This window comes from Gossypium arboreum, chromosome 11 (assembly GCF_025698485.1).
Source record: "Gossypium arboreum isolate Shixiya-1 chromosome 11, ASM2569848v2, whole genome shotgun sequence".
Taxonomy (NCBI): Eukaryota; Viridiplantae; Streptophyta; class Magnoliopsida; order Malvales; family Malvaceae; genus Gossypium; species Gossypium arboreum.
Window position 1 is genome coordinate 135290076 of NC_069080.1, and position 15649 is coordinate 135305724.

Consider the following 15649-nt stretch of genomic DNA (forward strand, 5'->3'; position numbering starts at 1 on the left):
TAAGTTAAAGCGAAAATGCATAGAAATAAGTTAAGTAATTTAGCAACGAAACATGTACCTAGAACAGATGTCAATGGCTATGGTGTATTTAGTTGCACCAAATACTAATTTAGGTGCTCGATAATACCTAGAAAAGATGTAAGATAATAAGAGTAGCACCAAATATATTTCAGTTCAAGCAAATATAAAAACTTTATCAATATCTGTACCAAATATTACTTCGAAGATTAAATGGCAGGTTCAGTTGAACCACTAGTTGCAGACACATGAATTGTTCATTTGAATTAATCTTGTAAGATTAACGTTTAATGCTACTTAATGCTACTTGTTTAAGACTAACTTCTTGCATGTTTCTAAGTTCAACCGAATATGTACTTCAATCCTACTTAATGCTATGTTACACGGACTGTTCTCGTTTTCTCAAAAGTGGCACATATGCCCTGCACATATTCAGAGGATTGAGATAAAATCCTTCAAACATACGGAAAAGCTTTGAAAATTTTGAACACAAACTAGTATCTGACACGCGATTATATGCATTTGAGATCAAACATGACAGGAATCATTCTTTGCATGTATAAATGCAAGGTAGCAGCAATGGCTATTCGGATCAAAATTACAATTATCAAATAAAACAATTGCTAGAGATCATTTAAAATACTAATAATTCAGGTATGGTAGCTTCTGTTGCTTTTCCCAAATTCAAACTAGCAAAAAATATCTCTTCGTATATTACAGCTCAAAGAGAAAATAATTGGGCAAAAACATGAAATCCAGATTAAATTAGGCATAAATTAAGCATAACTACTACAAAGGAATGAACATTTCATAGTTCCAAAAAAGGAAGAGAAAATTAACATAGTCAATTGCTTGACGAGAAACATAAAACTCGAAACGTAAAATTTAATAGGAGCAGGAAGCAGTAACTATAACATTTCTTTTTCCAAATCACTATGTTTTATGTTATAGACATACATAAATCAAATACAACATGGGATTAAAAATGAGTAAAAAGAAATACCTGCGGGAAAATATCCATCAAGCATTTATAAAGCTTTTTAAAAAGCTATTAACCTGCAAATAAAATAACAAAAATTTACATAAAATCTGTAATCAAAGTCAAAAACGATAAAGGAAGTATTCACGAGGAGAACCATAATTTTAATCACGGTAATCAAACGTAAAACTATAAAAGCTTAATTTTAACAACAGATTTGACGAATAAATTAAACAAAAATATTACATGCAAAATGACGGAAATGGTTTCGGTGAATCACAGCAAGCGAGACAAGAGGAAAGGGAAAGGAGTTAGGGATTTCGGGGATGGGGGAACAAATTTAGGGAAAAAGTATGGGGAAAAAAGGGGATTTGGGGAAAATGTTAGGGATTTTGGGTTTGGGGAATTAGGGGAGGATTTGGGGAAAAAGAAAGTGGTGTTCTTTGTTTTAGGGATTTAAGGAAGGAAAAACCGAAATGGGGGAAATGACTTAGCAAAAAATTGAACTGATTTCGAGTAAAGGGGATAAACTTTAGGGGAGAAAAAACGACACCGTTTCAAATAAGGAGAATTTGTGGCGTTTTCATCAAAGCACCGCTAATGAGACCTTTTGCGACGTTTTAGGCAAAGCGCCGCTAATGCCACTTTTATCTACACTCCAAAACGACGCCGTTCTAAATTAAAGTCAATTACAATTTGTGGCGTTTTTTTATAGAAACGCCGCTAAAGCCACTAATATTCATAGGAAACAACGTCGTTTTACTTTAATGTATAATTAAATTTTGTGGCGTTTTCTAAAAAATACCGCTATTGCCTATCATTTGCAGCGTTTTATATATAAACACTGCTAATACCTTTGATACTAAAAAATAGTTTTTAAAAATTGATCAAAATTTAAAACTATATATTTAGAATTTCTTTTAAATTATATCCAAATAATGTTAGTGTAGTACAAAATATATATTTCATATATTTATATTAGGTGTAGTACAAAATGGCAAGAATCTCATAAAATTCCAAATATTGGTTCAGTCTTCAACAATATACCTTAAACTTTAAACCTCAAACCATAAACTTACACTCTAAACCCTAACTATAGTTGAAACTTTAATTTTGATTTAATACACATTTTAAAATACATCAATAAATTTTATATTGAACAAATATAAATATTATGTATGCAATATATAATTAATTAAATAAAACATGATGCTATTTATATCAATAATTGTGTTAATATTTTACAAGATCTAGATTAAATTACGTTTATGTACACAATTGCACACTAAACCACTTTTCATCTAAGCTATTTGGGATTTAACCTATTTTGATATATATTCTTTAAAATAATAATTTATATATATTTATCTTATTTATATTTATCTTCTAAATTAAAATTCAAAATTATACTCTAAACTTAAAACCCCAAACATGAGACTCTAAACCCTGAACCCTGAACCCTAAACCCCAAACATAAAAACCCTAACCCCAAACTTTAAACCCCAAAACCATTCACAGTAGCCCCTAAACCAACCATAAATCCTAGACCATAAAGCCCAAACTATAAATTCTAAAAATTGTTAACCCTAAACCATAATCTTAGACATATTTTTGGGAATTCGTGTGGCCAATGTTAGTGTAGTACAAATTAAAACACATATATATGTTTATATTCTTATATTAAATAATATGCGTATAGTACAAAATGGCATGAATCTTAGTAAAATCCAAATGTTCTTCATCCTAATAGTATCATTTCCTTGAACCCTAAACCTAAACTTACACCCTAAATATATAGGATCTTAATATATATTACAAGTTCTAATATATATATATATATATATATATATATATATATATATTACAAGTGACAAAAGTAATTAAAATAGAATCTTAATGCTTACCAAAACCCTAAAATAAATTAATTTTTTTCACTAATCATAACCTTTAATCCCTAATAGCATAACCCCTAAAACCATGAACATTAATATTATTCGACCCTGATACCTAAAACACAGTAAACCCCAAACTCAAACTCTAAAACATAAACCCATAACCCAAAATAATAAACATTATATCATAAACCCTAAAACTCTAAATTAACCATAGACATTAAACCTAAAATTCATAACTTTAAACCTTAAAATAACATAATTTTTTGCGGCGTTTTTATACACCGCTAATGATTCACATTTTGCGGTGTTTTAGAACAAACACCGCTAATTCTCAATATATTGCGGATCTTTACAAAAAACTCCGCTAATGCCTCTATAGCTAATAAATAGACATCGTCATTTTGCTCAACACTTTTGCAGCGTTTTTAAACAACAGCCGCTAATGCTTCACCTATTGAGGCATTTTAGAAAAAATGCCGCTAATTCTCGATATATTGCAGCGTTTTAAAAAAACACCGCTAATGCCTTTATAGCTCACCAATAGACGGCGTCGTTTTGCTTAACACTTTTGCGGCGTTTTTAGACAACAGCCGCTAATGCTTCACATATGGCGGTGTTTTTAAACAAACGCCACTAATGCTTGATTTTTTGTGGCGTTTGTTACATAAGCGCCACTAATAGTGATCTTTTGCTGCGGTCTTTTGACAAGTGCCACTATAGCTCTAACCTTTAGCAGCATTTTTCTTCAAGCGCCACTAATGTACATCTTTTGCGGCTTTTTTTCTCCAAATGCCACTGAAAGTGCCTCTAAAAGTCTATTTTGCTGTAGTGTTTGGTATCATTTCAATCCTATCTGTTGGCAAATGTTGTTTGAATAAAAAATCGAAACGATCAATTTCATTTTCTGCACAAGAGCAATGGGAAAAGGGGCAGGTAAGGATTGGAAAATTGCTTTTTATCTTTTAAATGTATAAAATTTTTAATTATAATGGTAAAATTATACTTTGGCCTCGCATAAATCACAAGATTTTAATATAGTCCTTTAAAAATTATAAAGATATTAACTAATACAATGATGAAATTGGCTCTTAACTCCTATCAAAATTTATACCTTAATTTCGGTTCCTCAAAAAAATTTCTAACTTCACCCTTATTTCTGCACTAGTAAAAATTCTAATCTATATCGATTGCACTGGTCAAAACATTATGCATTGATTGGTATATAAAAGATATTAAAAATATATATAAAATACTATTTCTTTTACCAATTTTAAACTTTAACTAAATTAAAGTAGAAACTTTAATATTTTGAACCCTATGATGAATTCTATTATTTGATTTCTGTTTTACACGATAAATACTTGAATCTTATTCTCAATTATGTGTGCTTATCTCTTATTTTAATATTTCCCAAATATTAATTCATGTTTAATGTGCTTAAATTAGAGGAGGAAAATCCTGTTTAAGAGTAGATCTAGCATAATTAAGTGGAGTTGCATGCAATCCTAGAAATAGGACAACATAAGTTTATCGGATTAGAGTCAAATCTAATAGGGGAATCCATAGATCGAGTTAATGCAATAATAGAGGTTTTAATTAGAAAGAAATTTCAATTAATTAATCTAGAGTCAGTTACTCGTAGTCTCAAAAAGGATATTAACATAATTTAGGGATTTCTACGGATCAAGGTACCAAGTGAATAAATCGTTTAATTCATATTCATAATGATAGATGAAGTCTAGGTGAATTATTTCCTGAGTATTGTTCGCTTCTTGATTATTACTCAATTGTCTTCTTGGTTTATTCTTTGTTGAGTACTTTAGTTAATTAATTTAGTTTAAACCAAGCACTCCAATTTTTCGGTTAAATAATAAGAAAACAGTAATTACTAGTAATTTTAGTCCTCGTGGATATGATATCTTTACTCACCATAACTATAATATTTATCGATAGGTGCACTTGCCACTCTAATGACTTTATCAAAGGATTTTGTTCCATTGGTTGCTCCAACACACCCTTTTTTTAATGAGATAAAATTAATATAGTCAATTTCGCATTGATCCCAATTATATTGATTAGTACACATTGTTTCAATAATAAATCGAAAAGATAAACTTTATTTTTTGCACAAAGACAGAAGGAAGGGGCAAAAAGGGGCCTTGACTCCTCTAAAATTGAAATTTTGTTTTTTACCCTTTAAATGTATAAAATTATAAATTATAAGGGTAAAATTGTACTTTTTACTCTCCCAAAAATAACAAGGCTTTAATTTAGTCTTTTAGAAAATTATAAAGATATTAGCTAATACAATGGTTAAATTACATTTTAACTCTTTTCAAAATTTATGGCTTCACCATTTCCACACTAGTAGAAAATCTAATCCGTGTCAATTGCACCGACCAAAACATTATGCACTAACGGGTATATGAATTACATTAAAATATATATATATAAATACTATTTCTTTTACCAACTTTAAACTTTAACTAGTTAAAGTAGAAACTTTAATATCTTAAGTAGAAAAAATTTATTTAACAACTAATCCAAAGATTGTTTAAGAAGACAATAGGGATGCAACAAATTAAATAGACTAACCGAAAATCCAGAAGTTACAAAATTCTCATAAATAACAAGAGTTTACAAAAAGACAAGTAAACAACACTTACTTTCGTTGATGTATGGTATAATAAGCCTGCAAAGCACTAAGAAAAAGTGAAGCAATGGCACCCACAAATGCCAAAAACGTCCAACGAATACTAAAATAAGTATTATAAGCTCGAGCTGCATGATTAATCCACATATTCTTACAATGATTATGTATTTTCCGTTTAACCCCACCGTAAATCATCGGATTAGGAATCAAATCAGTGTTCATCTTATTGAAAAGCTTAGCCACTTCTTCATCACTCCCCAATCCATTGTACAGTATGCCGGCGTCGCTCAGTTTTCTAACATCTTCGGCTCCATCGATCAATGAATCAAGGAAACACATATATGAAGTGACGGTGAAATCGTTGTCGAAATCCGGACACATTTCGTAAGCTATTAAGTTCATGGTTGAATCATCAACGGTGATCGGCGGTAACCGTAATTTCCCGACGAAGAAGATATGTTTGAAACTGATGTCGGTTAAACAACTTGTTTCGCTTGCTTTTAACCATATCTAGGCCTTTTTAAGCTCTTTTACGTTACGAAAGGAGTGTGAATGGCGCCATCTTGTTCTTGTTTGCTTGCTGATGGTAGATCCAGCGTCAGCAGACAATTCCTCCACGGTTTTTCTTATTTTTTCTGAGTTAGACAATTCCTCCTCGGTTTTTCTTATTTTTTGTGAGTTAGTAGACAATTCCTCCATGGTTTTTCTTATTTTTTCTTTGTCGAGAAGGAGTCTTACTCGTAGTAGATTCAGTAAGTGAACTGGATTTTTCAGCTTCCACCATTTACTAGAGTAAAATCTGTCAGTCGGGAGCAATTTTTTTATCGAAGCTAAAATTAAGGTTTTTAAAATTATAATTAAACCAGTCAAGAGACCTATCTATAAATTTAATTGGTCAGATCAATTCATCCTATTTAATTAAATAAATTATTAGAAATTTCGGTTTAATTGTCCAATTCAATTAATTGTTTTTGTCGGTTCAACCTATTCAGTATAGATTCTCAAGTTAATTGGTATAATGAATACTTATTCAAAATAAGAAATGAGACCAATTAAATTGAATAGTCAAATCGATTTTTTTATATTTTTAATATATCTTTAATATTTTTAAAATTTATATAATTCAACTGAATAAACTAATCAGTAAAAAATGAAAGTCTAATCGAATAAAAATCTTTATTTATAAACTCCACAAAATTGTTCTTTTTTAAATTCCTCAAATTACCTGTCCTGCTGATGTGGTTGTGGCTCTTTCATCTCTGCTGGGTTGATAACAGTATCCTCGATGAACCTTATGATTGCATACATGAACTTTTTGCCATCCCCCGAGTTTGTAAGCAATTCAAGAACACGAAAAGGTAATTGGTTTTCCAACAAGAACAGATCCGAGTACACAAATGTCAGCAAATCGTTTTTAATAAACAATTTCGACTTACGATCACAATCATGGCTGTAACGCAAATAAACTGCTTGTAAAATTGCGCAGCCGTCAACGAAGAACATCCAAGCCAGTTTCTCGTCATCGTCGCTATACTTCTCTAATTCCTGTGGATCATAGCATTTCTTTAAGCTATCGATCTCTTTCTTCATGTTGCTGTACAAGGAAACCTTATGAACGTCAATGTTGTTGAAGAAATTTGCTGCTAATTTGAGCTTGAGCTCCTTGGATTCATGGAGGGTGGGATCATCGTGGTGGAGTGGGCCGATTGAGATCACTTTCGGCTTGAAATACTTCTTGAAACCTTCCTTACGGCGAAGGGTAGACGGGACTTTTCGTATCAATGGTTTGTCTCTGAGGGTGGGTTGGCCGCCGTCCAAAGCTTTGTCTAATGACCGGAGATTCGCTAATTCGCCACTGCTGAGAGCGACGTCCGTACACTCTATATCAATGCTCACGGAATCGTTGTTGGTGTTGTTGTTGATGATTGTTTGATCAGTGGAAACTCCTCCGACGGCGCGGTCTCCTTCCTCCGTGGACTACATTTTCAGGCTGAGCGGTTGGAAGTAATAAAGAAGGTGATTTTGTAAACTGTTTTTGGCAGAGTGAGTGATGTTGGAGAAAAGGTGGCAAAATGGCTACGATGATGACAAATATTTTATAGCTTACATAATAACCATATATGGGAAATACTTAAGGTGTAATTCGTGTTTATAGTTATAATTTTTATTTTTAATTAAATTTAATTCTCTTTTGAAAGAGTCAATCACTATCCATCTTAAAAAAGAAAAGTTCAATTAATGTTTTTTAACAAAAATAGTGACAAATATTAAAATTTTAAACGAGAGAATTCATAAGGCAATTCACATGTACATTTTTTTTTAATTTTTATTTTAAATATTTTTAAATTATTTATTGACGTGACAATAAGAAAAATAATGTTATGTTAGCATGAACCATGAAGTGTATATGGATTGCCACACGATTGTGACTAGGGGTGAGCGTTCGACTGAATCGAATGAAAAAATTTCGAATTAATCAAGTTGACGAATCATATTTTATCATCCTAATTTAATTTGAAATTTTCTTGAATCGAATCGAGTTAGATGGAATTCAAATCGAATTGAATCAAATCGAATATATTTGTTCGAGTTAAATTTTAAAAAATAATTTTGGGTCCTTATAACCACTGTCACCCACCATAATAAAATTTGTCCATCGTAATCAAATTTTTTATTAAATTTCATCACCTCATAATTTATTTATTAATCTTTTATATACGGGTTAGCTTCTTTACTTGTTTAGTTGTTTCAATTATCTTCAAATTCTTTTCACTATGTATTTTGGAATTAAAAATATATTAAATGTAAAAATGTGATTTTTTAATAAAAGTAATTTTAAAGATAAAATGTGAAATTGATACCAATATAAAATTTTAACACGAATAATTTATGACATTATTAATAATTCAATTTGAATATAAATATTCAATATGACTAAACAATTCAATAATATAAATAATATAAAATGTGAAATTTAATTTAGTGATATAAATAGTAGATATAAATAAAATTATTACTATTTATGTTTAGGGTATTTTTGGATCATTTTTATTTTTACTAGAGAGTAGATGGGGGTGGGATGGGAAGGAGTAAAAGTTTTAGGGGGAAAGTGGGAGGGAGTAAAAATTTTGGGGGAAAATAAAAAATTTTGAGGAAAAGTAAATGGAAGAGTAAAATTTTGGTGGGAAATGGATTTTGGTAGATGGGGGTAGGGATGGGAGGGGAGTAAAAGTTTTGGGGGGAAAGTGGAAAAGAGTAAAAGTTTTGAGAGAAAAATAAAAAGGTTTGGGAGTTTGGGGTAAAAATGTAAAATATTATAGTTTGATATTTGATTTATTCAAATTATTCAAGTTATTCAAATTCAAAAACTCAACTCGATTCGAACTCGAAATTCGAAAAAAAATTCGAATTGACTCGAATAACTCAATTCATTTAACTCAAAATTCAATTTTTTTTCAATTTTTTCGAGTCAAATCGAGTTTTACTCACCCCTAATTGTGACACCAGTATCATTAAAAATTTAATGTTTTAGTTACCATTTTTGTTAAATAAAAGTAATTTGACTTTTTTTGAAAGATTAATGGCTAAATTTAACTCAAATAACAAAAGAATAAAAGTTAATTTGACAAAAAAACATAAAAATTGAGGGCTAAATTTATCATTGTATCATTTTTTTAAAGTTTCACTTATACAAATACAATATAAGTTCAAATATAAATATATGTCTCGACTAATCCGAAAAGAACTAGACAAAATTCACACATGATATATATATAATGAGACCGAGACCCACACATCACAATTAAGAATAATATTATAAAACCTAAATATTGAACAACCCAAAACCTACTCCTTAAGAAGCTAAGACCCTATCATAGGGAGAATTTTACATTTACAACACTTGTTATAATAATTGCATTTGTTATTCTCTACCTAACTCAAGAAAAATCTCAATTTTGCAACCACACATTATTCATATGCCAACCAACTAATTTTTTTTTTTATTGAAGTTATTGAACTTATAAGCTTTCACATATAACCATACTTCTTTAGATATGTTAATTGCATTTATTGTTGTATCTCACTCATGAAAAATCTCAAATTTGCAACAAAATATTATTTACATGCCAACCAACCACTTTTATTTTTGAAGTTATTATACTTATAAGCTTTATGCTTCTTGTAACACTCTATGTTCGATTCGATCTACAGGACACTATAGTCATTGTCGGAGCAACTACAGTCAGAATTATGAAAAGATAATTTTTATTTAAACATCAATCATGATGCAATTACAGTAATACATCAATTATGAGCTTTAATCGAGCTTACGAAAGCTTTTTTGGCAGTCCAAGCAAGAATTAGGACCAAACTATAAAGATTTGAAAAGTTTAGAGTGACTTCGCGACTTCAGCTTTTTCTCATCGCAACATGACTATCTCAGTATGTCACATCATAACGAAAAGCCTATGCTCGTCCCGGCAGACTCTCTGACTTGGCAATGTCACAATGTCAAGATTTTTAGTCCTGACGTGGACCCTATATTTGGCAAAAATATACAATTTGGTACCTAATTCAATGCTCCAACTAAAATCATGCAAGAAAAATACATTACATGCCATTTCTAAATGACTTAAAACTTACCTAAAACATGCTAAGTAAGTACAAACATATCATTTCAATTCCATAACAATTCATATTACCATTTCATCATTTATATTCAACTTTTCAGTAACTTACACTAAATATCAAGTTATATCAACATCTACCATTACGTTTATCATGCCATAATGAATCATTCCATTTCAAACAATCATCACATTAGTTCTTTTTTTTCTTTTTAAGTCAACATATGCAAACCAACTTAAATAGATCACATTCCAACTTTCCAAATGCATCAAATATTTCATATTCATGTACTAATATAAGATCATGCCAAGAACCCACATGCAAAGTCATTATATACCACATTTAACTCAACAAGACTTTTACACAACCAAAGATTACCGCAAATATTTATTTGCATGTCACAATCCTTGACTCAAATGATAAATAAATAAAAAAACCAAATTGGCAATAGAATAGTGTAAGCTACTAACGATCCAACCGACGTGTTCCACAATGTAACAACCTAAAAGGAAAAAGAAAACAATGGGGTAAGCATATGATATTCTTAGTAAACTCATATGTAATCTAAAACTTACCTAGATTAATTGAACATAAACAATTACTCAATAATCTATCAAATTTATTTTTCCATGGCACTTAGATATTGTACACGTACCAACATTTCAAGTCAAAAATGTTAAATACAATGTTGAATCATTATGTCTTCTTTTTTTAAGTTTCACTTATAGAAATACAATATAGGTTCAAGTACAAATATATGTCTCGATTAATCTAGAAAGAACTAGACAAAAGCCACACATGATGTATGCGTGTAATGAGAGTGAGACTCACACATCACAATTGAGAATAATATTATAGAACCTAAATACTCAACAACCCAAAACCTTCGCCTTAACCAAGAAACTAAGACCCTATCAGAGGGAGAATTTTATATCTACAACACTTCTTAAATTTCATTAGCTTAATAATAGCTATTCAAATATTTAACATTGTAACCGTGCTTCGTTACATATAGTAATTGCATTTGTTATTCTACCTAACTTATGAAAAATCTCAAATTTGCAATTTATTATTCACATGCCAAACAACCAATTTATTATTCCAAACAACCAATTTATTATTCACATGCCAACCAATTTGTTTTATTGAAGTCATTATACTTATAAGCTTTCACATATAACCATGCTACTTTACATATATTAATTGCATTTATTGTTGTACCTCATGAAAATTTTCAAATTTGCAACAACATATTATTCGCATGCCAGCCAACCACTTTTTTTTTATTGAAGTTATTATACTTATAAGCTTTCACATGTAACCATGCTTCTTGTAACACTTTTCATTGGATTCGATCATTGGGTCCGATCTACAAGATGCTACAGTCATTTTCAAAGCAACTACAGTCAGAATTACGATAAGATAATTTTCATTTAAACATCAATCACAATTCAATTGCAGTAATACATTAATTATGAGCTTTAATCGAGTTTACGAAAGCTTGTTTGGTAGTCCGAAAAAGAATTAGGACCAAACTGTAAAAATTTGAAAAGTTCGAAGCAACATCATGGCTTCAACATTTTCTCGTTGCAACATGACGATTTCAGTATGTCATGTTGCAACAACAAGCCTATGCTCGTCGCGACGGGACTCTCTAGCTTGGCAATGCCGCAACGTCAAGATTCGTAACTGCAACATGGACCCTATATTTGGTAAAAATGTACAATTTGGTATCTAATTCAACGTTCCAACTAAAATTATGCAAGAAAATACATTACATGCCATTTCTAAATTACTTAAAACTTACCTAAAACATGCTAAGTAAGTTCAAACATATCATTTCAATCCATAGCAATATATATTACCATTTCATCAATTGTATTCAACTTTTCAATAACTTAAACTAAATATCAACAAACATCTACCATTACCTTTATCATGCCATAATGAATCATTCCATTTCAAACAATCATCACATTAGTTCTTTTATTTTTCTTTTTTAGTCAACATATGCAAACCAACTTAAATAGATCACATTCCAACTTTCTAAATGCAACAAATATTTCATATTCATGTACTAACAAAGATCATGCCAAGAACCCACATGCAAATTCATTATATACCACATTTAACTCAACAAAACTTTTACACAACCAAAGGTTACTACAAACTTTTATATACATGTCGCAATCCTTGACTCAAAATGAGAAAAAAAAACTACCAAATTGACGATAAAATAGTTTAAGCTTCGAACGATCCAACAGAGGTGTTCTACAAGGTAACAACCTAGTAGAAAAAAAAAAAAGAAACAACGGGATAAGTATATGATATGCTTAGTAAGCTCATATGGAAACTAAAACTTACCTAGATCAATTGAACATAAAAAATTACTCAATAAGCTATCGAATTAATTTTTCCTTGTCACTTACATATAGTACATGTAACAACATTTCAAGTCAAAAGTGTTAAATACAATGTTGAATCATAATCCCGTCAACATTTAAAACATAATCACATAGCAATCTATATATCAAATTTCATCAATTCATTTTCAATTCAAGATTTAATTCCATTTCCAACCATTTAATCATCCTCTGATGGAACTATGGTAAAAAAGACCTAGGTACATGGGAATATTTTGCTGACACTTTAACAAACTTGCTCACACAAGTTGACTTTATATTAGAATTGTTCACACAAGTTGACTTTGTAATAATTGCTCACACAAGCTAACTTTATAATAGAATTGTTAACACGTGCTGACTTTGTGAAATGCTCACACAAGCTGACTTTGTAATACTTCCAAACAACTAATATTTATGATTCAATTCAATTCAAGACAATTGTGCTAAATTCTAACAATTATATAGATATCCTTTTTTTCGGTATCATTCCAAAAAAAAATTTGTTTTTGAATTTTTGGTGCGGAACAAAAAAAATAAATTGAATTCAAAGTTGGGTCGAGTGAATAAATGGATAGAGCTCTACGGCCTCAATTATAGGGAAACAAAAAGTAACGAGCTTCTGTTCTCAATTTGAATGATTACCTAATCTAATTAAATGTTAAAAAGAAATTAATGCCTAATGTGGTAAAGGTTTTTCTCATGAGTAAATTATCGATTTTTTTATGAGTCTTAATTATTATTATTAGGCATTCCCTTTATGGGTTAGCCATGAATGTGTAGAAGAAGCAATATATTAATAAAGAAAACATATTTTTTTCCGAAATCAAAAAAGCGATTAGGTTGAAAAAATAAAGGATTTCTAAACGCCATATATGTTGATTCAAATATAATTCATACCAAAATAAAATTAAGTTAAAATAAAATTGAGGATTTGAAAGAAGTTCAAATAAAAATTAGTAGAAAAGAAAGATAAGGGTATTTTTTTTTAGGTCATGGATGTAACAACGAAGCTCAGTTATTGTTGGTGTTGTATGGAAGAATCGAAGATGTAGTGAATGAGTTTTTTGGGTTTTAAAATTTTAATATTGAAAGATTGTTGTATGTGGGTATGTGACTGTGTTTTCGATGTAAGGAATGGTATAAAAAAATTACGATTTAGGGTTTTATTATATAAAGAAGGAAAGCGCCTTTTAAGATTGTTAGAGGCACCTATCTTTGTTTTTAGTGTATGTATCATGGTCCTATTGATGTGGTACAAGTTTAGTTCTTTTGAGTGTGTCTTGTTTTGTGTGTCTTGTGATGTGAAGTATGTTTTGTTGGGGCTTTTGGCTCCTATGCTTCGATGATAAAATATACGTCAAACAAAATTCGGACAAAAAACAAGAGTTTACAAAACGACTAGTAAACAACACTTACTTTGGTTGCTGTATGGCATAATAAGTCTGCAAAGCACCAAGCAAAAGTGCAGTAATGGCACCCACAAATGCCAAAAACGTCCAAGGACTCTAAAATAAGTATGATAAGCTTGAGCTGCATGCTTAATACACATTTTCTTACAATGATTATGTATTTTCCGTTTAACCCCACCGTAAATCATCGGACTAGGAACCAAATCAGTGTTCATCTTATTGAAAAGCCTAGCCACTTCTTCATCACTCCTCAACCCGTTGTATAGTATGCCGGCGTCTCTCAGGTCTTTAACGTCTTCGGCTTCATCGATCAATAAATCAAGGAAACACATATATGAAGTGACAGTGAAATCGATTTTGAAATCCAGACACATATCATAAGCTATCAAGTTCATGGTCGAATCATCGACGGTGATTGGCGGTAAACGCAATTTTCCGACGAAGAAGATACGGTTGAAACTGACATCGGTTAAACTACTGGTTCCGCTTGCTTTTAACCATATCCCGGCCTTTAATATTTTTGTGTAATATCAAATTTAGCCCTTAAAATTTATAATTTTACCAATTTGATTCTTATTCTTTTTAGTTAAATTTAATTCTCTACCTTTTGAAAGTGTCAAATTTGACTATTGATCTTTTAGAAAATAGTCGAATTAATGTTTTGTAAATTTTAAATATGAGAACTCAAATGACAATCCACGTATGTTTTTTTTTTAATTTTTTTGTTGACATGATATATAAGAAAAGCAGTGTTATGTTAACATGAAGTGCACATGGATTGACACACGAGTTGTGACACCAACAACGTTAAATATTTAATGTTTTAGTAAACATTTCTGTTAAAGAAAAGTAATTTGACTATTTTTTAAAAAGTTAATGGCTAAATTTAACTCAAATAATAATCATAATAAAAGAATAAAGGCCAATTTGACAAGAATTGTCAATGACTACATTTATCATTATGTCATTTTTTTTAAGTTTCACTTATACAAATACAATATAGGCTTAAGTACAAATATATGTCGGGATTAATCTAAAAAGAATTAGGTAAGATCCATACATGATATATGCATATAATGAGAGTGAAACCCACACATCACGATTAAGAATAATAATATAGAATCTAAATACTCAAAGACTTAAAAACTTCGCATTAATCTTCCCAGATTTCATATGCTTAATACTAGCTCTTCAAATATATTAATACTAGCTCTTCAAATATATTCGTTTTTCATTTTATTACTGAAGTTATTTTGATTTACTTTAGTATTTAAATTATTGTTCTGTTACACGATTTGTTCAAAATATTTAACATCATTAAAAAAATATTGCTCCTAATCAAACTAATTCCCCTCCACTCTATCTCAATTATTATATCTAACGCTGTAATTATTGCTCTTAATTCAACTGAATCAGCATCAATTACAGTGGCAGAGGTGGGTGTTGGGGTAATGGATGAGTGTTTTGAGGTGGGTTTTGAAAGAGTGTATGAGTGAAAGCGATAGAAACATGGTGGAAGAAAGGAAGAGTTCCAAAGGATGAGTTAATGGAAAGGAAAATTTTAGGGTTTTGTTCTTTGTTTTAGATCATTTCATAGAATTAATTAACAAAAGGAAGCATCTAAGGAAGGAAAGGAGCTTATTGCAATAGGCAACTTTGAT

The 15649-nt window shown here is 30.3% G+C and overlaps 1 protein-coding gene across 1 annotated transcript; it reads right to left on the reverse strand.

Moving 5' to 3' along the window:
- Nucleotides 1–5554: 5554 nt before the first annotated feature.
- Nucleotides 5555–14383, reverse strand: LOC128283992 (uncharacterized). The gene is made up of 4 exons (XM_053021443.1): nucleotides 14137–14383; nucleotides 13996–14021; nucleotides 6771–7522; nucleotides 5555–6011 (listed from the first exon to the last, which is right to left on the reverse strand). Exons 1-4 carry the CDS (start codon nucleotides 14381–14383, stop codon nucleotides 5555–5557), a joined length of 1482 nt encoding a protein of 493 aa, XP_052877403.1.
- Nucleotides 14384–15649: the final 1266 nt, after the last annotated feature.

Coding starts and splice junctions, on each gene's coding strand:
- LOC128283992 (XM_053021443.1), bottom strand. CDS start 14,383: ATGAACTTGATAGCTTATGATATGTGTCTGGATTTCAAAATCGATTTC. Junction 14,022..14,136: donor ACGGAAAATACATAATCATT/GTAAGAAAATGT, acceptor GGTGCTTTGCAG/ACTTATTATGCCATACAGCA. Junction 6,012..6,770: donor CAACCACATCAGCAGGACAG/GTAATTTGAGGA, acceptor AACCGACATCAG/TTTCAAACATATCTTCTTCG.